This window comes from Magnolia sinica, chromosome 3 (genome assembly GCF_029962835.1).
Source record: "Magnolia sinica isolate HGM2019 chromosome 3, MsV1, whole genome shotgun sequence".
Taxonomy (NCBI): Eukaryota; Viridiplantae; Streptophyta; class Magnoliopsida; order Magnoliales; family Magnoliaceae; genus Magnolia; species Magnolia sinica.
The window spans coordinates 9,332,821-9,356,293 of NC_080575.1; the positions used below are offsets into that span (position 1 = coordinate 9,332,821).

The 23,473-nt window shown below is 41.2% G+C and overlaps 1 protein-coding gene across 1 annotated transcript; it reads left to right on the top strand.

Annotated features, from left to right (window-relative positions):
* Nucleotides 1–942: 942 nt before the first annotated feature.
* On the top strand, nt 943–14,024 carry LOC131238801 (uncharacterized). The gene is made up of 2 exons (XM_058236398.1): nt 943–1,169; nt 13,509–14,024. The coding sequence occupies exons 1-2, from the start codon at nt 965–967 to the stop codon at nt 13,898–13,900; spliced, it is 597 nt and encodes a 198-aa protein (XP_058092381.1). The 5' UTR covers nt 943–964; the 3' UTR covers nt 13,901–14,024.
* Nucleotides 14,025–23,473: the final 9,449 nt, after the last annotated feature.

A 23,473-nucleotide genomic window follows, 5' to 3' on the forward strand; every position in this document is an offset into this window, starting at 1 on the left:
CCACAGACAATCTAGAAGGTTTTTAATGGTGGGTGTCCCATTGCAGCTGTTACCTGTGGTGTGGCCTACTTAAGTTTTAGATTAGCCTGATTTTTAGGATCCATGGTGAAGCTGAGGGGGCTCACATGATGGGTGGATTAGATTTCATGCATACATCACAATGGGCCCCACACATCGTGTTGTAGGTTGAAGCTTAATAGACATAGCTTTGTAGTAGATTGGGCCTAGAACCGGAAAAGTGGACGGTTAGAGATGCTTCCGACACCCAGTAATGGGAAGTTGCATCCAGATAGAAGTAAAGAACTTTAAATTAAATAAAATACAAAGAGAGGAGCACTAAACAGGTGTTAGTTGCATTGGGATGATCCGACAGTCCAATCAATCGATCTAGACGGTCCATTAGATCCAACACATATTTAATTGTCCCTCATGTGAAAATCACACCAATCTGATGATCCTAACCATCGCCTCTATCATAGATATTGTCGATATCGTTTGCACAAAAATAGTCCAAACAACAATCTGAACCGCCTATTTGTTGGGCCTCAGTATGGATTGCTTCTGATCCTAAAGAAATATTTCTGTTGTGGATCCATATATGGAAGAAAAACGGCTACAAAATATTTTCAAATTGTTTATGGACAGGATAATTGTCACATGGTGATTTTTAGCATGTCACCATTTAAATGCCTTCTGGTATTAATGAACAGCTCAGATCATTCCTTGGGTAGTTGAATTATCCAGATGCAACTAGGTGCACTATAACTTCCAAGTTCTCTAAGAACACTGGATCATTTCTCAAATATTAAAAAATAAAATATACCGAAGGTGCACATGAATCTGTGCGGACAGTTACTTGATTCTCAAACTTCCTTCAAAATCCAACCATTAAAACCGCTCTCTCTCCCTTCTCAATCCCAACCATCAGATAAAGAGAGAGAAACAGAGAAATTACTTGGCGAAAATGTCAGATTGGGGTCCGGTTTTCATCTCCGTGGTGCTCTTCATACTCCTTTCGCCCGGTCTGATATTTCAGCTACCAGGCCACACCCGGTTCGTGAACTTCGGGAACTTCCAAACCAGCGGAGCATCGATTTTCCTGCACTCCATCATCTACTTCGCCTTTATTTGCATCTTCCTATTAGCCGTTCGTGTTCACATGTACATCGGCTCTTGAATAGTGTACTCCGGTTTTTGGGTCTGACCAATGGGGGCCTATGTTTTGGTAATCCACACCATTGGTATGTTTTATTGAATATGGATGGAAGATCATGGACACTGATCTTGGGGATATTTTAATTTAAATTTGGACCGTTGCTTTATTCTATTTTTAGCATTGTGGGTCACATTGAATGATTAGGATTTTCCCATCTGTTATATGTTATATTTCTTGTTGTTGTCCATCCATGGAATTTAACAAAATACCAACGGTCTGGATTAGAGAATAACGGGCCTCAATTATCAGGAGTGAAAGCCGGAGTATGCCCTTCAAGCGTGCGATCGAGCATCAGATATTTTTTTGGTTTTTTTTTTTTTTTAAATTATTATTCTTTCCTTCTTTCCGTCGCCATATATAATGTGAGGTTGCCACTGGTTACCAAGTTGGCCCAAAGTCTCTAAGCCATGGCCCCACTTCTAATGGAGAATAGGCTAAGATACGCGCTTGTTGGATGATCTCAACCGTCTGTCCTTGAAGTCAGAATTGGATAACTAACCATTTTCCTAATCCAAACCATCCATTTCATGGACACTGATAGGATGTGTATGAAGTTTCGATCAGTGTGAATTTTGGGTTATTCTCCATCTACAATGGGTTCCATTATTAGGATTGCTTAAAAATGCGTGCACATCTGTCTCGTGAATGTTCATGAGCTGTTATTATCTCATGAGTTGTGCTGAACTCACTTTGTACTGGATCCCTTTTATCAGTGTTTCTTTTGATAACGTAATAATAAAACATTTTTATGGTATTTGTTATCTCGAATACAATTCCAGCGTCCATCAAACGCACTTTCACCGTAAAATTAGCATATATGTGATTAATCCAGACCGTCTGATCGATGAGCCATGAGTTCATGTTTATGTTGTGTATGCCGGTACACATATCGTGGGGACTCATGGAAATGTAGAGAGTAGAATCAAGCAAAGTAATCACACTCACACAAAACAAACCTAATAAGAAGACAATACAAATTTTAGGTGAAAAAATCATGACACAAACGGATGAGTAATGTATTATAAAAACAAATTTACAAGAAATGGTAGATCTTACTTATTCAAACAACCATCAAGTCTCTTTTAAAACCCTATTTATACCCTTGAAGATTTTGAACAAGTTAGAAAGTACTAATTCCCTCATTTCTTGCCCTAATCTTGGTCAATATGGTACTTATATTACTCAATTTGAATAAAAATTAAATTCCGCACTTACACAACTCTACACGCGCACTTAATGGAACCTTCGATAGCATCGACCGACATCAAAGTCCCGTCAATGACATCAAATAGTAGCAACTTCTAAAACTATCGAACAATCAAATAAATTTTTTTTTTTCTAATTTGTCGATGGAATCGGCATCCACCACATATGCTCGAATGGATGAAGTTGTCTGTCGACATATTTAAGACATTCAACAACATGTATTGCATTGAAGGTTTAATCCAGATTGGCCCTTGTTGCCAGAGTTTTAAAGTCAAGACCATATATCAAATGGTTAGATGATTAACATGCATTTCCACTCATACGTGCATATTAGTACACGGTGGCATTATGGCATATGGTTTGAAGCACAGGGCAATGTAAGGACCAACGTACTTCACCCATGTAGTGGGCCATTTGTGGATGTCGAATCTAGTGGGCTCGTCCCCTGAACCTTGCCCTACACACACACACACACAAATTAAGTGGGCCAAAATTTACAAAATAAGTGATTTCTAAGAAAAAAAATGACCAAGTTCTTGATCAGTTGTTTCTATTAATGTAGCCCCTCTTTTGAGCCCACCGGCCTTTCGAGCCAAGCCATCCACATGGTGGGACCTTTGGGATGAATTGATTGGATTTCACACTTGTGTGCAATATGAATTGGCCACGCCCTCATCTACAGCAGGGTGGGCCACTCATTAATGGATAGGCATCAGGCCTGAATTTCAAGACCAGTCCCAGCCTTTGGGCCAATTTTAGGGCCCAAGCCCTGGCCTGATGGGATCGGGACCGTTGACTGTATTTAAATCTAGAATGATTACGGTGTAGAGATACAGATGGAAATCTACACCATTCAAACAAATGCCCCAAACTGTCACTCGCTACTTATATAAGCTGGTAGAGATAGTGTGGTGTGTGAGTAATCCTGGGTTCAATCTCTGGTGAAAAGCAATCTACCTGGCTCATGCCGGTTCGGGCTGGGCTTGGACTTGGGTCCCATCTCATGGAATGAGCAAGGACGAGTTTTGGTATGTCCGGTCCTAGTTGCAAAACTGATGGCTGTGATTTTAATTTTGATGGTCTGGCCCAACTCAAGTCTGTGACTCCTTTTATTATTATTATTATTATTATTAATCTAGGTCAAGCTTAAGCTTGTAGGTTGAGGCTGGGTTTGATGGTCTGGCCTAATCCAGCCATAACCTATATCTAATTTGAGTTAGGCTGGGTTTAGAATCAGGTCCTAACTTTGTTAGTTAGACATGGACCCACTTGGCCTTGCTTAGCCTAGCCTAGCTACAACCCTCTTAGTGACTCGCGTTGGGGCTTCTTCTTCTTCTTCTTCTTCTTCTTCTTTTTTTTTTTTGTTAGCTTTTTAGTACACTCCACTGTCAGTTCACACATCACTGTTAGCCACCCCGAATAGGGAATCGATGCCAAGACTCACGTTGGGGCTTATTTAGTTGAGTAAGCCTTTTAGTGTATATTTTGCTAAGTAAACAAATAAGATTTTTGAAATTCCATCTAAACACACAATGCAAATTAAAATTCAATTTAAAATACTTTGAGACTTCAAGTGCCCTTTTGAAGATAAGATGTTATGTTTTTGGACGTAAATTTCTTACTAGTATTCTAGTTGTAGGAAAAGCCTATACAACAAAAAGATTTAAAAGGTCCATTGTGATATTTGTATGAAATCCACTATGTGAATTAGCTGTGCAAACTCATGTTAAGATGTTAACCTAAAAAATAGGGAGATGGAAGTGTAACATCCTTGATTTTTACTGTTTTGGATTTCAAAAAATCCATCAATTTTTATTTTTATTTTATTTAATTAACCTAAATATTACTTAATGACCATTAGCACTTAATGTCAGTTTATACAGGGTGTACCAGTGAAGAACCGCACAAGTCCGGTTAATCATGTAACGTCCCGTCCAACCAGAACAGTGTACTGAGGCGTCCTCGTAGGATTTGCCGCAGGACCGTTCGTTTAAACTACTCATGGTTTGGTGCCATAACTAAATTAAGTTAGGATTAGCCCATTAGAGTAGACCAGTCGGGTTGTGATTGGGCCAAGTGCGGGCCGTCAAGCCAAATGGCCATTTACACTTGGCAGCAGCCCGTGCAGGCTATACCGCGACATGGGAAGGTTAGAAAATTATAAAAATTGAGGGGAGCGTAGATCTCACTGGGCTTGGGGACCATCGCGGACCACGGACCCAGTGGACACCCAGAAGTGTAATCTGTCACTTGCCAGATGCGCACCACCAATGCCAAAATTGAAATCTGACACGTGTAAATAAAACTGAAATGTAGGACATTTCAGCCATCAGATTTCTTCATAATTTATGATGAGGGTCTAATGTATTTTTCTACACCCGTCCACAAAAATCTGGGTCCCGATCATGGCGCGATGACCGTTGATCCCGAATCAGACCCGTGCGACCAAACTCCATATCTGATCATTCTCAAATTTTGTATGGCCCTTCATCGGGCCATGGAGCACCTATCCTATAAGTTTCATGGTCAGAGGGCCACCAGAACTACCCCGGTTATCCAAACAAGCTCTATATCGCTCGTTGGTGGACCACTAGTTCCAAAACTATAGAATGATGTCCGTCTCATTGGGCTTGACGTCCATCGCGGGAATCAGACCTGGGTACGGTCCAGAGCCGGTCAACTTGAGCTGAAGGACGAGTGCATGAGAAGTGCAAATACCTTAAAGGAAGGAGTTGGAACTTAAGTGAATTGAGTCGTCCATTCTTATGCAAAGTTGAGGATTTCGAACCGTCGGTTTGCGACCAAACTTTACCCATGGAGTAAGGATATTTCCCTACTCATATCCGTATAGTTGCGGCCTTGCTCGACTATTGGTGACCGTTGAACAGACTTCTTATCATATTTGTCGATCGGCGCATCCAAATGGCGAGCCGATCATATCCATACGTAGATCCTCATTAGGGCTAACTATCCTACGGTGTATATTGACTTGTACACCCCATAGTGGGCCCTAGAGGCTAGAAAGACCCTCTCATAGGTCTAGTATAGTGAAAACCCATCCCATAGGGCCATTTACACCAAACCTGACACTATATAAAGGCCTCATTTGGGGCACCCCTCTCCCCATACGAATTTGCCCTAGAGAAAGGAAAGAGAGAAGAGAGAAAAGAGAGAAAGGGAGAAGAGGAAGAGGAGAAAGGAGGAGAAAGAGAGGAAGAAGAAAGGAAAGGGGTGTGTGGTAGGAGGTAAGGCCCAAGGAAGCTTGGGGCCTTAGAGAAATATCTTTCCTTTCCCATATGCACAACTACAAGCCACTTCTATCCGAATGGGGAGGTAAGCACCTATCATTTTTGGTAATCTTTGGGTTTGAGTTAAGAAATGTATGAAATCCTAACATGCAAGTGCATTGTCTTAGGATTTCGGCCGATCAACATTGAGTTTGGTGCTTCTTGGTCGTTTTCCAAGATCTCAACGATCCATAGGTGCCGACTATTACTCTTAGGTGACCTAGCACCAATTTTAATACGAGATTAATGATTTTGATTGCTTGGATGTTATTTTTAAAAGCCTAGGAAATCATAAGAATTGTATGTTGGTTGAAATGGTATGGATTTATATGTTTGACTCTCTCTCTCTCATGATGTCGTTTATGTTTCTCACATGATTTGATGTATGGATGATCATATGCTCATGCCGTGTTGATTTTTATACGTTGTTGCTTCATATTTCGTATGATTTCATTACTCATGTACATATGATTTCTCAACATGGAGGAAGTTTTAACTTCCTCATTAACCCACACCACACACATACACTTTATTTATAATATTAATGATTTGCTTGTAGGGAAATTTGAATTGTATGTTGAACAACATGAGAACATGGTGTTGAATATGTTTGATGTTACATTAGTAGTTGGCATGCTATGAGTCACTATTCCTACCATTGGGTTGGTTAGGAACATGAGGAAAGTGAAGGTGGTTCCGTTGGTAGGACCACCTTAAGGCTAAACTCATGGGTTTGGACGAGTAAGTGTGGGCGGCAGTAGTCAGGCTACATGGGTCGCTTGTACCCGATATCGTTCTGCCACATACTTGCCTGGGCTCATGCGGTTTAGTCCACTGGCTGACCCACCTAGTTTGTTAACCTTGTTTGCTCACATATGTATGGAAACTGGAACACCCCACCACCGTTGTAGCCCATCGATACCGGATGGAATATTGATCCATAGTCTCGTGAGCCGGGCATGGTGGAATAGGACACGGTGTCCGAGCTGTCGGCCTACGCTGGGGTGACGCGCCTCCCCATAGTGACCACGAGCGACCCCACATTCAGCACCCCCCATGTGCTTGAAGTCGGGGATGGGGGAAACTCGACGGGGTCAAGGATCGCGGGGTCTCGGCCTCACACATTGGGGGGTCTTGGCCTCGCAACTAGTACAGGGCATTTGATACATGGGGTGTATCAGGTTCCCAAATCTACTGGATGAATGGACTTAACTAAAAAATCGGTTAACATCATCATTGCATGACATTAGCTAGGTTGGCGACTCGGCAGTCGAGGTCGCACTGAGGGAGTGTTAGCATTGGCGATCGTTAGATGTTGTCGCACGAGGGAGCGTTGTGGTGAGGGCATACATCATATCATCCTGCATGCATGCACATTAACAAGACTAGATATATGTTTATGATTGATTGTTTTTCATTAAATTCTTATTATAATTGATGCTTGTTGCAACTTAAGACTAATAGCACCCACTGAGTTGATCACTCACTCCCACTCTGGGACGGTGTTTTAAAACACCAACCAGACCCGTTCATAGATGCAGGTAATGCGGATTTCGTGGAGCCTGGCGATGCGAGCCTCGAGGAGGAGGACGAGTTCTCTTACTTTCAGCTGATGGATATTTCCTCGTCGGCCTAATAGACAGGATTTGGATCGCTGAGTTGTGGACTCAGCCCTATTCTTTTGGGCATGATATTCCTTTTGTGATTTTGTTGGGCAACGCCTGATGCGACCCTTTTTATATCATTTTGGACATGTATATAATAATCTCTTTTCATTTCAGCAGACTAGTTGTGATCGTGCTTCATGTTTCAAGTAATTCCATGCTGCGCCTTTAAACTTGGATTAATCGCATATTAATGAAAACCGATTATAAGTGACCCTGGGAACTCGGGAGTCGAGCGTATGCACGACCCCCAATTTTCAGGGTGTTACAGGAAGACTCGAGTCCGAGCCATATAGCTGTAACGCCCTGAAAATCGGGGGTCGTGCATACACTCGACTCTCGAGTTCCCAAGTGTCACTTATCATAAATTTTATAGTTTTGCGGTTAATCAAATTTAGTTGCGCAACTTGGAATTACTTGAAGCATGAACACAACCACAACTAGTCTACTGAAATGAAAGAGATATACATATATACAGGTTCAAAATAATACAGATGGGTCACCTAAGGCGTTGGCCAACCAAAATCACAAAAATATCATGTCCAAAGGAATAGGACTAAGTCTGCTACTCAGAAATCCAACGTCCCGCCTCCTGATCCGATGAGGTCCTGCTCATCAGCTGGAAGTAGGAGAACTCATCCTCTTTAAGGCTCATCTCACCCTGCTCCATATACCCTATATCACCTGCATCTACGGGCGAGTCTGGTTGGTGTTTTAAAACACCATCCCAGAGTGGGAGTGAGTGATCAACTCCGTGGGTGTTATTAGTCTTAAGTTGTAACAAGCATCAGTTATAGTAAGAATTTAATGAAAAACAATCATTTACAAACACCTAACTAATCTTAGTAATGCACATGCATGGTGGATGATATGATGTATGCCCTCGCCACAACTCTCCCTCGAGCGACTCCGTCTAACGATTGCGTATGTCAACACTTTCTCAGAGCGGCCTCGACTGCCGAGTCGCCAACCTAGCTAATGTCGTGCAATGATGATGTTAACCGCGTTTTAGTTAAGTCCATTCATCCAGTAGATTTGAAAATCTGATACACCCCACATATCAAAATGCCCTGAACTAGTTGCGAGGCCAAGACCCCCCAACGTATGAGGCCAAGACCCCATGATCCTTGATCCCGTCGGGTTCCCCGTCCCCGACTTCAAGCACACGGGGAGTGCTGAGAGAAAGGGATCGCTCGCGGTCACTACGGGGAGGCGTGTCACCCCAGCGTAGGCGGACATCTCGGACATAGTGTCCCATCCACCATACCCGACTCACGAAACTGTGGATCAATATTTCATTCGGTATCGATGGGCTACAACGGTGGTAGGGTGTTTCAGATTGCATACATAAGTGAGCAAACATGGTTAACAAACAGGGTTGAACAGTCGATAGGCTAGACCGCACGAGTCAGGCGAGCACGTGACGGAAGACATCAAGCACAAGAGGCCCATGTAGTCGAATTACTGTCGCCCACACGTACCCGCCCAAATTCATGGGTTTAGCTTTGGGTAGCCCTACCAATGGGGCTACCGTCTCTCCTCAAGTTTCCTATCCAATCCAAAGATTTTATAATGACTCTTAACATGCCAACAATTAAGATTACCAACTAGCATAATGATATCATATTTACCAACATCACAATATATGGTTCGATTATTCCTAACACGCATGCTACAACAATATGAACAAGGTGCATGTGAGTGATGTAGATTAGGGAGGAAGTTACACACTTCCTACACCGCAAAGGATCAAATACACAAGAGTGATGAGTTAAGCAAACATAAAACAACACATATGAGAAGAAATTGATCAAACGTGAGCATGTAGTTATTCATATACTAATTCATGTGAGAGGCAAAGTCAACATCAAATGCGAACTAACCATGCAAATCATACAATTCCAACAACATACCATCCCTAGGTTTCCTCTAGATTCTTCAATACATCATACCAAACGAACAAAATCATTAAACTCCTATTATAAGCGGTGCTAGGCCACCTAAGGATAATAGTCCGCACCTATGGATCATTGAAGACTTGGAAACGACCTAGGAGTGTGGATTTTGGGTCAATTGGCCGGAATCCCTAAAGCAAAACATTGCATGTTAGAATCCCATGTAAACCCCTCCTCATCATAAGGTTTTCAAGAAAAATGGGTGATGGATCTTACCTAGGCGATCAACGGAATGAAATGGCAGTCGCGGAGGAAGGTTTCCTCTTGGAGACGAGGTAGGGAGTTGTGGGGTTTGATTTTCTTGGGCCCCACCTCGATCTAGGGTCTACCTTGTCACCTTCACTCTTTTCCTCTCTTCTTCTTTTCTTCTTTCTCCCTTTTCTCTCTTCTCTCTTCCTTTCCTCTAGGGCAAAATCGTATGGGGAGAGGGGGTGCCCAAATGAGGCCCTTTTATAATGCCAGATTTGGCGTAAATGGCCCCAAGAGCTAGGTTTTTACTATACTAGACTTATGGGAGGGTCTTTCTAAGCTCTAGGGCCCACTATGGGGTGTACAGAATGATTTACACCATAGGATAGTTAGCCCTAATGATGATCCACGTATGGATATGATCGGCCCGCCATTTGGATGCGCCGATCAACAGATATGGGGGTTGATTTGATCTATTATTCAAGATCCGGGCCTTATCTGACTCTGCTCTAGTCAGATCTTTAATTTAGTCATGCTTGCTTTGATTAGTTAGTAAAGGGTCGGTTAGATTTGGGTCATCTGGCCTTAAGTTTCAATGAATTCCTACAATGGCCCTCTAGGACTCCTCATTGGCTTTGGGGCGGACCCAAAACCTCCTTGGCCACCAAATTTGGTGTGTAGGTGCTTTATGGCCTAGTGAGGGGCCATATAAAATTTGGAGCAAACGGATAAACGGATATGGGGTTTGAGTAAACGGTTCTGATCTTCAAATGGCCCTATGGGGTCCATTCCGGTGATTGGAGTAGTTCTGGTGGCCCTCTGGCCACGAAACTTATAAGATAGGTGCTCCATGGCCCAATGAAGTGCCATGTAAAATTTGGGAACGATCGGATATAAGGTTTGGTCACAGGAGTCCGATTTGCGATCAACGGTCACCGTTCCACGATCGGCTCCCAGAGTTTGTGGACGGGAGTAGAAAAATACATTAGACCCTCATCGTAAATTATAAAGAAATTCGATGGCTGAAATGTCTTATATCTCAGTTTTATTTACACGTGTCAGATTTTAATTCTGGAATTGGTGGGGCGCATCTGGCAAGTGTCAAATTCTACTTCTGGGTGTCTACTGGGTCCGTAGTCCGCGATGGTCCCCAAGCCCAGTGAGATCTATGCTCCCCTAAATTTTTATGATTTTCTGACCTTCCCATGTCCCGGTATAGCCTGCACAGGCTGTCGCTAGGTGTAAACGGCCATCTGGCTTAGAGGCCCATACCAGGTTCTATCAAGACCCGCATGGTCTATTCAATTAGGCTAATCTTGGTCTAATTTATTTGTGATACCTCACTACGAGTGGCTTAAACGAATGGTCCTGTGGCAAATCCTACGTGGACGCCCTAGGATACTATTCTGGTTAGGCGGGACATTACACTACACCTGATGTTCAAGTGATCGAGCGGATTCATTGGCTTCCTACGGCTGATTAATCAGACCAGTGCGGTTCTTTACTGGTACCACCCCTGTATACACTAACATTGAGTGCTAATGGTTATTAAGTAATATTTAGGTTAATAAAATAAAAAATAAAATTAAAAAATTGATGGATTTTTGGAAATCCAAAACAGTGAAAATCCAAGATATTACAATAGCAAACACCGCTGATGTAGATACTTTTTTTTTTTAGCTTGTTAGTATACCCCTAATTGTCAGTTCACACTTAATTGTTAGCCACCCCCACTTGGGAATCGATACCAATACCAAGACCTCAATGTTGAAACCGAAGCGAGGTATCCTTCACTCAGTCTACCAATGTAGATACCTTAAAGCAAATCAAGGTGACAAGACTTTAATGTGACTTGAAAGATAGAAATCTTAAAATAAAATGATTAAGATTTCGTAGGTTGTGATTGATATAAATAGAAGATAAGATAAAAATGATTAGAGAAATTTAAGAATTTTATTTTTAACATTTTTAATACACCTCTTGGGAGCTCCGTAATATTTATATAACATCAACCTTAGGGTTAAGAAATAATAGTTGACTATTAGCCTAATCAAAACCTTTAGTTAGCCCCATGAAGATTTCATTGGTGGCCCGCTGAACCCCATATTTCCCTGTGGTGGAGCTATTAGGGGGTGTTTGGACTGTAACTTATAAAGTTATTTATGCCTCAAATAGCTTATCTTAGTTTCTACTTATTAAATTAAAGTAATTAAATAACTTTAAATAAAAAATTACTTATAATGGATCATGATCCAAACTTTTCTCAAATAATTTACTTATCTATTGCTATAAGTAGAAAAGGTAACTTATTTGGTAGTATCCAAATAAGCCCTTTTGGATACCACCAAATAAGTTAGTTTTTCTACTTACATCAGTAGATTAGCAACTTATTTGAGATTTTAAACCAATTATAAGTAATTTTTATACTTAAAGTTGCTCAATCACTTTAAGTTATTAAGTAGAAATTAAGATAAGACACTTGAGGCATAAGCAGCTTATCTTAAGTAACGATCCAAACCCCCTCTTATTGTGTGCGAATGAATGAGTGAGATCCAAACAATGCCGCTCATGTGGTTTTCATGAAATGCAGGCCCTGGGCCCTCCCCCAGTTACCATCCGGTGCCTGGTTTCCACCATTGGATGGTGTCCGTGTAAGAGATCTAGGCCCATTGAAATATTCAGAGGTTAGTGGAAGGTTGTAAAAATCTAAAAATTATTATTTTCTTTCCTATTTCCCATGTGACCTTAATTATAAATGGTTTGGATCATTGAAAGATGACCTCATATCCTAAGATTAAAAGTCCAGGCGTATCTTGTAACAATACGCCCGCATGCATTCTACCAAACATCTTTGATCCACACGCGTGTGAGCCTGCCATACGCACGAAGAACGTACGTGCTACTATGGAATACGTGTGAGAGATCCTTCCATCAGATCTGATATAATACACTGTTTAGAATTTTTATGAAAAAAAATACAGTCCATTCCACACTTCAGCTGTGACACGGATTGGGTACTACCCCATTTGTCCCGGCAAAGACAGGGCCTGTGAGGGGTCCACTGTGATATATGGGTTTTATCCACACCGTCCATCCATTTTCCTACATCATTTTGGGCCGCAAACAAAAAAAATGAGATACATCCAAAGTTCAAGTGGACCACACTACAGGAAGCAGCAGTGATGATGACGTCCACCATTGAAACTTTCCTACGTCCCACTGTGATGTTTATTTTCCATCCAAACTGTTCATAAGGTCATATAAACCTCAATGAAGGATAAGAAAAAAAAAAGTATCAGATTGATTCAAAACTTCTGTGGCCCTCAAGAAGCTTTCAACGGCAAGAATTTAATTCCAACGGTGTGATCCACTTAGCCTTGGATCTACCTCTAATACAGGCTTATAGCCTTAGAATGATATGAAAAAATGGATAGACGGAGTGGATAAAACCCTTACATCATGGTGGCCCCTCAGAACCCGGATGCCTCCGATAACACCTAAGTGGGTGTTGCCCTCACCATGTGGGTCCCAAGTTGATGGTTTTTTTATATATATCAACGCCGTCCATCCGTTTTCACATATTATTTTAAGAAGTCATAGCAAAAATTAAACGGATCCAAGTCTTAGGTGGACCACACAACCGAAAACAATGGTGAATGATCATTAAAAGCTTCTTATAGGCCACACGTTTTGGATCAAGATTATCTGTATATTTTCCCTTCATACAGATCTTTTTGACCTTATCAAGGGGTTGGATGGAAAGGAAACGTTACAGTAGCTATTAATGTGGACCCTAGGAAGTTTTTAATGGTGGACGTTTAATTACCACTGTTTCCTTCCTGTAGTATGGTCCACCTGATATTTGGATCTACCTAATTTTTAGTATCACTACCTAAAGTCGAATGAAGAAACGGATGGACGGCGTGGATATATAAACCATCATTAAGGTGGGCCCCACGGTAAGGGTAACTCCGACGTGTTACCCGGATAGCACCTAATCCGGGTCCTTTATTTACTCGCGCGAGTAAGATCCAGCAATTTTTTCTTTATAATTCGAGAATCGATTCCAAACGTGCTAACGCCGATTATTGTTCGTTCCTTCCGCCTTCAGCCACTCGATCTGCTCTTCCTTCAAAAACTCGCCGTCTGTGTTTTTTGATAAGATCGTCGGCGATGGGGGACTGGGCTCCCGTTGTAATCGGCGTGGTACTGTTTATACTACTCTCACCGGGCCTCCTCTTCCAGCTACCGGGTAACAACCGACACGTGGAGTTTGGGAGCTTCCACACCAACGGCAAGGCCATTGCTGTCCACACTCTTATCTTCTTTGCCGTTTTTACTATCCTCATTTTAGCTGTCGGCATCCACATTTATACCGGTTGATCCGGTAATAAACACATACACACATTTCCCTTCTCTCGCCTTCATTGGTTGTGGTTGTGTAGTCTTGCTATGGTTGTTATTTTTGTCGTTGTTGTGAAATTAATGGAATGAATGATTTTTCTAATGTATCTTTTGTTAATTTGAGTCTGGTTCCTCTGCAATGTTTATGGGATGAGCTTATTTTACAATGCAGTGTGTGGGGCCCACCGTTATGTAGGGGCCACATCCAATCCGTCCATAAGGACAGGCCCATCAACTTCATCCTGTATGCAAAAGATCGTTACGAGCCGAGAAACAAGTGGTTCACACAATGGAGAAATTTTGAGATGGGAATGGCCATGGTAAAGCCTTCCGGCCCGACTGTCGGGCTCACCTGTTTTTCATATTCGAGTCCAATTCATTCGAAAGATGTGCCCAAACAGGATGAATATTGAATAGGCACGTGAGAGCTTTAAACGAGTCGAAACCGAGTCGAGCTTGGCACAGCTCGGCTTGGCTTAACCAGTAGCTAATCCCAGATCGAACTCGGCTCGGCTTAACCAGTAGCTAATCCCAGATCGAACTCGGCTCGGCTTGGTTTGGTCAGCAGTTCGGGCCGTTCGAGCCGGTATTTTCTCAAACATAGAATGCATCTCAAATTTCTCACATAATGCAAAATAGTAACAACGCCTTACAGATATTTTATTAAACACTCAGCGAGCAACATCAAAATCAAGATATGAGGAAAGTTTTATAATGTGCATTTTTTTTAGTGATTGGTTTCGTATCCATTCCTTCCTCGCCACCAGTTGATCTGCAGAGAATGTACACACCCGAAACAATACTTCGTTAAGTCATTTCATCAAACACTTAGGGCCTGTTTGGACAATGGTATTAAGTTGTATTAAATGGGATCATATTACTAATCCCACTTTGAAATTGGGAATGACATGTTTGGAAGGAGTGTGAGATGGGATTAAAATTAACTTTGTATGCTATGGAAAATGAGCCTTGTGTTAGAAAGTGTGAGATGGGATTACTAATCCTATGGATGATGGATTTTTGCTTCATCCAGTTTCAATTCAAGTGTAATTTGAAAGTAAATCCTCAAATTTATTTTTAATGCATGCATTCATCTAGGGACAATACCTTACTCATGCATTTATTGTAACTTTTACAATTTCATCCACCTTAATCCCACCTAATGCAACTGGCAAAACAGGCCCTTAGTGAGCAACATCAATATCAAAATAAGCAAGTCACTAAGCTGATTCGATCCGAGTTGATTTGACTTGAGGTTCGATTCAAGCACGGGGAAGCTCGAACTCGGCTTGGAATTTTTTCAAGCTCCAAAAGCCAGCTTGACTCATCCAAATCCTCGAGCCAAGGCAAGTCAAGCTTTTCCAAGTCGAGTCGAGCAAGCTGACTGAGCTAACTTGACTCATGTACAGCTCCTCAGGGGATTCTAAAGATCAGGTGGGCCATACAACATATTTTTATAGGCTTCAAGTGTGATCCACCTGAGTTTTGAATCAGCTTGATCTTTGTGATCTAAGGGGAAAATGTGGGGGCTGATGGACGGATTGGATGTCATGCACGGTGGGTATTGTTGCAAAAAATATTGATTTTAATAAAATATATTTTAATAATAAAAAATAATATATGATATATTATTTTTTGTTTTGAAAAATACCGTTTTGTGGGTTTTTAGGAATAGTCCCACATGGGAAAGGGAAGAGAAGAAAAAATGGTTTAAATGAAAACAGTGGAGTATTATAATATTTACTCACCTAGTCCATGGACTATGGATGCACTGGAACACCTGCGCTCGCGCTCGGGCACGGACTCGGGCTCGGACTCGGTTTCAGTCTCGGTCACGGGCTCGGTGCGAAGGCGTGGGCATGTGAGGCAGTGTGGCTGTAGAGGCGCTAGTGGCGCACTTCGCACGTCTACATCGTGTCGCAGAGGGTCGCTCCTTCGCGACCTTGAGTGAACCGAAGTGAGACGTGTGCGAGTTGTGGTGCGACTAAGTGACTAAGGCAAATGGCTGGATGAAGGGGAGACTAGAGGATTGAATGAGAATCCTCCAAAATATATAGAGGGCTGGAAAATAGAGCTATTGCAGCAGATCTGTAACAGCTGTGTAGTTAGTGTAGGATCCAGCTGTAACTGCTACATGGCTAGTGCAACAGCTAGAAAACGACTAGCTGCTGTCTCACAACAGTCAGCATGCAGCAGCTTAATGGCCCATGCATAACAGTCAGAAAATGGCCATAAAATGGCTAGTTTTCTCCAACAGCTAAAAAACGGTCATGGGATTTAATTCCCTGGACCATAACCCCCAACCATCATATCTTATAAAAAGAGGGTCTGAATGGGTTTCCAAACCATCTCTTAACCCACTCTAGCAAACCCATACGAATTGAGACACAGCTCACTACTTCTCTCTAATAGTCCAGTGGTTCCAGCAAGACAGCAAGGGTTGAACCTTTGCTAAAAAAACAGACCAACGGTGTGGTCTATAACGGTTCATCTGAACCAGTGGCTGAAGGCTGAAGAACTGACCAGTGTAGTGGTCTAAATCAAAAGAAATTTCTTCTCTTTCTTTCTCTTTGGAGACTTTTTCTATATTGTAATTCTGCTAGATAGAGTGTATAAGAGTTCCATTTGGTGGGCCTTCGTGTTTGCTGAATGCAGACCCACACCAGGCTCGTCGTATCCTAGAAGCGGTTTGCCTGTAACCTATCAGCATACTCAATTTACTAGAGTAGGGGCAAATAATGCTTTAAGGACAGCGTTTCAGACGTGCTTCAGCCTGTCCTGATTTCAGATTATTTTGTAATTTTTTGGTTTCCACATTATACAGAAATATATTAATCTGTATAATCTCCAACAATCTTAAAGCGTTATTCTGTAATGTTGTCCGACAATTTTTTGGTTTCATCCATCAAGTTGATAAATCAGGACTTAATATGTCTTGATCGATTCGATGGAACCAATTTTACAAGATGGCATGACAAGCTGAAATTTCTCCTGACAGCGCTAAAGATCTATTACATATTAGATCCAAATCTACAAGCGCTACCTGAAGCATCCGATAAAGACAGACCTGAACAGGTGGCTGCCCGCACCAAACGAGCCGAAGATGAACTCTTGTGTCGAGGACACATTTTGAACGCTCTCTTCGACCGTGTATATGATCTGTACCAACAAACGTCATTAGCAAAGGAGATCTGGGCTACCCTGAAATTCAAATATAAGGCTGAAGAAGAAAGTACCAACAAGTTTCTCATCGTCAGGTATTTTGACTTCAGCATGATAGATAATAAACCGCTGCTGCCCCAAATCCAAGAACTGTAGCTAATAGTAAACAAAATCAAAGCGATAAAAATCGATCTTCCTGAATCATTCCAAGTCGAGGCTATAATCGCCAAATTGCCACCAATGTGGAAAGACTATAGAAAAAAGTTGCTGCATAAAATCAAGGATTACACACTGGAACAAATCTAAAAATACCTCCGGATTAAGGAAGAATCCCGTAACCACAATAGAAAAAATGATAACGGGAATACCTCGTCCAAGGTACATGCTGTAGAAAACACTAATAATAAATATCCCGAGAAGGACGATTCCCTGAAACCTAATAAAGAAAAATTTAAGAAGAACACCCAAAAGAAGAACGGAAAGTTCAAGGGCCCATGCCATGTCTGTGGAAAAACCGGGCACTATACTCGAGTATGCCACTATCGCAAATCTAAAAAAGAGGCAAGTGCAGTAGAAGAAGGCGATATCATAGATATGATCACTGAGGTGAATACCATCCAAGGCAAAGTTCCAGGGTGGTGGTATGATACTGCCACTACTATACATGTGTGCTACGACAAATCAGCCTTCAAAACCTATGAGGAATTGACCGATGGTCAAGAAGTCCAAATGGGTAATGAAGTCCGATCAAAGGTTGTCGGCAAAGAAACTGTCGAACTGATATTCACCTCTGAAAAGAAAGTGATTCTAACTAATGTACTGCACGTCCCAGACATGAGGTGAAGCTTAGTTTCTGGGGATCTTCTGGGAAAACCAGGCATACGGGTGGTGTATGAGTCAGGTAAACTGATTCTGTCCAAGAATGAAAATTTTGTCAGAAAGGGATATGCTTGTAATGGGATGATTAAGTTTTCTCTGAATGAAAGTAGCACTTCTGCGTATATGGTTAAATCTGCTAGAGTGTGGCATGATAGGCTAGCCCATATAGGGTATAGTACCTTGAGATTCATGGCTAAGAATGGTTTAATCTCATACATAGATAATGAAACCGATAAATGTGAAGTGTGCATAAGATCCAAAATGACGAAGAAATCTTTTCCAAATGTTGAAAGATCATCTCAAGTATTGGATCTTGTGCACAGTGATATCTATGAGTTAAACGGGCATTCTTACTCGTTGACGTAAATGGTACTTCATAACCTTTATAGATGATTGTTCTAGATGTGTATGTTTATCTGTTAAAGAGCAAAGATGAAGCGTTAAATATGTTTAAAATATATAAAGCAGAAGTAGAGAATCAACTGAATAAGAAGATAAAAATTCTCCGTAGCGATAGAGGAGGAGAATACTTCTCCAATGAATTCGATAACTTCTGTGAAGAACATGGACTGATACATCAATGTACAACGCCATACACACCTCAACAAAATGGAATAGCTGAAAGAAAAAATAGAACATTAGTAAAAATGGTCAACTCAATACTGATAAGAGCAAAGTTGCCACTAAGTCTATGGGGAGAGGCACTGCTTGCAGCATTCCATATAATAAATAGAATTCCGTCTAAAAAGTATAAAATATCTCCATATGAAACATGGAGAGGTAGAAAACCTAACCTAGGATATCTAAAAGTGTGGGGGTGTCTTGGATATTGCAAAACCCCTAATCCAAAAAGAACTAAGTTAGGACCAAGAGCTATTAAGTACACCTTCGAAGGGTATGCACAAAATAGTAAAGCTTATAGACTTCTAGACATAAAGTCTAATACAATAATAGAATCAAGAGATGTTGAGTTCTTTGAGAACTCACTATCCTTTGAATCAAAAGATAATGAAATCCAAACTCCTAATAGAGAATCATATAGCACAGCTCCACAGATAGTGGAAGCTCCTGTTGAACCTCGTAAGAGTCAAAGGACAAGAATAGAGAAGAGTCTAGGAGATGACTACATAGACTCATAACGCGTCATTTTCCATCTTGTAGAAGGAGATAGAGAAAATGTTATAAGAAAAATACCTATAGTGATGACTATAGAAGATGATCCTAAAACATATAAAGATGTTGTATCCTCTAGAGACTCAACTTTCTTGAAAGAAGCTATAAATGATGAAATGGAATCCATATTATCAAACCAAACATGGGAACTAGTAAACTTACCTCCAGGTTCTAAACCCATAGGTTGTAAGTGGGTATTTAGGAAGAAATATTACACTGATGGGACTATCCAAACCTTTAAAGCTTGACTAGTAGTTAAGGATTTTAGACAAAAACAAGAGATAGATTACTTTGACACATACTCACCTGTAGCTAGGATAACATCCATTATGATATTATTTGCACTAGCTTCTATACATCATCTTCACATCCACCAAATGGATGTAAAGACCGCATTCCTGAATGGTGACCTCAATGAGGAGGTATACATGAAACAACTTGAAGGTTTCGTTCTACCAGGAAATGAAAATAAAGTATATAGATTAGTCAAATCTTTGTATGGATTAAAACAAGCACCAAAACAGTGGCATGAGAAGTTTGATTCTAAAATACTATCTCATGGTTTCATGCATAATATAGTTGACAAATGCATATATTCTAAAGTAGATGGTAGTTATATCGTTATTATTTGTCTGTATGTTGATGACATGTTAATAATAAGTAATGAAATTAAAGGTGTGACTGAAACAAAGAGATTTCTATCTTCCGTATTTAAAATGAAGGATCTTAGACAAGTTGATACCATTCTAGGTATCAAAGTTAAAAAAATATTGTGGGGGTTATGCTTTGTGTCAATCTCATTATATTGAGAAGATACTAAACAAGTTTAATCATCTAAATATAAAAGAAGCAAAGACCCCATTTGATCCAAGTATCAAGCGAAAAGAAAATACTGGAAGAACAGTTGCACAATTAAAATATGCGAGTGCGATAGGGAGTCTTATGTATGCTATGCAATGCACTAGACCTGTTATCACATATATTGTGAGTAAACTTCGTAGGTTTACTAGTAACCCTAGTACTGAACACTGGAATGCAATCAGTAGAGTCCTTGGTTACTTAAGAGCAACCAAAGACTTATGACTATTTTATTCAGAGTTTCTTGTCGTATTGAAAGGATATACCGATGCGAGCTGGATATCGAGTGCAGGGGATAACAAGTCTACTATAGGGTGGGTATTCACCCTAAGAGGTGCAGCTGTATCTTGGGGATCCAAGAAACAGACTTGCATAACGCATTCGACTATGGAGTCTGAATTTATAACCCTGGCTGCAACAGGCAAAGAGGCTGAGTGGCTAAGAGATCTTCTATTAGAAATTCCTTTATGTGTAAAACCTATATCGGCTGTGTCACTACATTGTGATAGTGAAACCACATTAGCTAGAGCCTATAGCGGCACTTATAATGGTAAGTATAGACATATCAGTCTTCGACATATTATGTCAGACAATTGATTCGAGATAAAATTATTGTTATTTCTTATATGAAATCAAGCAATAACCTGACAGATCCTTTCACTAAACCTCTACCAAGAGAGGCAATAAAGGCTACATCTAGAGGGATGGGGTTGAAACTCCTCAACCAAAGTTCCACAGTGATGGTAACCCAACCTAAAGTAAGAAAATCTCTAATTTTGGGTTTAATGGGTAAGAACAAGTCACTAATATGTGGAAAGTTTTCAGCACTAAATTATATAACCTCATCCATAATAGATAAGTGCTAAGCGTTACGAAAGAGGGTTGAGTCTTAGAACTCTTAATGAAATCCAGTCTATAAGGACAAGTGTCTTATAGTAAGGGAGACACTGGAAGGATTTCACTTATATGAACGTAGAGATGATGTCGTCTCTCATAAGAGTTAAGAGCTTTTTCCTCTAGATCGTTCACGAATTAGGACAAGCACATGGCCATTAATTATGCTGAGCAAGATTGTGGGAACTCTAACAAACATATAGCGAATATGTGTGTGGTTTCTCCGACTCTATTATCTAAGAATAACTGGTTCAACGCTACGGCTACCAGTCATTTTGACAGATTTTTAAGATATTTACACTAATGAAAGATTAAAATTGAAAGATATCTTTCTTTATGCATATAAACTAATTATTCTGGTAGAATTATTTAACCGAAAAAAAATATATGTTATAAAAAAATCAAGTGGGGGATTGTTGCAAAAAATATTGATTTTAATAAAATATATTTTAATAATAATGTTTTGAAAAATACCGTTTTGTGGGTTTTTAGGAATAGTCCCACATGAGAAAGGGAAGAGAAGAAAAAATGGTTTAAATGAAAATAGTGGAGTATTATAATATTTACTCACCTAGTCCATGGACTATGGACCTTGCGTATTCCAGTGCATACCCACGCTGGCGCTCGGGCTCAGGCACGGGCTCGGGCTCAAGCTCGGTCTCGGACTCGGACTCGGTCTCGGTCTCTGTAAGACCCGTATCCCAACCCGTACCATTCCGTAGACTTCCGCGATTTTTTCGGTCGAATTTCGGCAACCTTCGACCCTTAACCAGTATTTGCGCGTAACCTTAACTGTCATCCTGTAATTTCTAGTCGGCTTTACCTAAGACCTATGTCATTGCGACCGCATCGTCGCTGCGGTTCCAACGCCGCGTCCCATACGGCAATCCGAGTTGTACATCAAAGGATATAGGTTGCGCTCTATTTGGACCATTGATTGTATTTTGGTGGGGCCCACCTATCACATTGGTACTTTTCCCAAGGCTAGGGTGACATCACCCTAAGCCATCCATAAATTCTAGTCAAAGCAATAATGACCCTAGCCCATACTTTCTACCTTTTCCCCAAAACATTTATTACCTAGCTAAGAGAGAGAGAGAGCTATCATCATTACTCTCTCTCCTTCATCTCTCTCTTCCCTTTTTCATTCTCCATTTTTCCACCATGGAAGCAAGACCTTGGACGTCCCAAGCTCTCCAAATTCCTAGCCCTTTCCCACCTTAGATCCCCCATATCCTGCCATCAAAAAGCTCATCTCCACCATTGAAGGAGCCCCATTGGAGCTTTGGAGCATCAAGGAGGAATAAGGAAGGTGGGTGCTCTCTCTCTCTCTCTCTCTCTCTCTCTCTCTCTCTCTCCCCTATTTATGGCCCACCTGATGTGCGAGTTTATCCACGCTGCCCGGAAGTGGGACAACCTTGCCGTCCATCAAACAGGGCTCACCTTGCTGACCGTCCGACAGCACCATTGTTGCCCCTTTTGGGGCAAGCCCTGGTTAAAGGGAAGCCATAAATAGTAGCTTGATTCTAAGCTGGGTGGGCCACCTATGTGGACCCCACTTTGATGAATGCGTTGTATCCATGCTATCCCATTATGGGACCCATTTTGTTGACGTCCAGCAGCGTTGCTGCCTGGACTGTTTTGGAACAGATCTTGGTGAAGGGAAATTACAAATATCAGTTTGTTTCAAAATGGGTGGGCCACACTAACGTGGACCCCACCTTAATATATGTGTTATATATATATCCTCAGCTGTCCAGCTACACGGCCCAGATTTGACCCGATGCACCATGGTAGCAGCAGATTCACCTGCTGACTGTCGGGATTAAAAAAAAAAAAAAGGAAAACACAAATAGCAGCTTGATGTTGTAGTTGGTGGGTTCCTCACAAGGACCCCACCTTGCTGCACGTGTGTACCACACTGTCCACCCAGTTTTCCTGATCATCTCAGGACCTCAGAGCTGGACAGATCCAGCAGAGCAGGATCGTCCGACAGCAGCAGACCATCTGTTGTGATAATGCGTCTGTCTATCCTGGCCACCGATGTTATTTACCCTCTGATCTAAGGAATGTGGGGCTCACCATGATGTGTTGCACACATCGTCCATCCATGGCCTTGATCATGGTGCTTGCATTATTTTATTTACTTATTTATTTATCTTTGCTGTCCATTCTGGCCAGATCTTGAGCCCACCTAATCCTGACCGTCCAAGGTGTAGGACCTCCAGCAGCAGCTGCTGCTAATAATATCAATATTTTAATATATAAACACATTTCATATATTGTGGTGGCCACACGTGTGGACCCACCATGTTTTATACACTAGGTCCCCACCGTCCATAACGTCCAGAGAGTCTCTGGACGGTGGGCATTATCTATAATTATATTATATTATTATATATCTTATCATAGTATATCATATTATATTATATTATATTATATTATATTACATTATAAATATTATGATATATATAATATTTATATATGTATGATGAGAGTAGGATAGTAGGGTGGGCCACGTGCGTGGGACCCACCTGGCAAGTGGATTGGCTGGTGAACCTCACACAACAACGGATTCACGTCAGC

Excerpts from the sequence above, each read along its gene's own strand:
- LOC131238801 (XM_058236398.1), top strand. The coding sequence starts at position 965 with ATGTCAGATTGGGGTCCGGTTTTCATCTCCGTGGTGCTCTTCATACTC. Across the intron at positions 1,170-13,508 it reads TCGTGTTCACATGTACATCG|CACCTAATCCGGGTCCTTTA; the intron begins GCTCTTGAATAG and ends TTACCCGGATAG.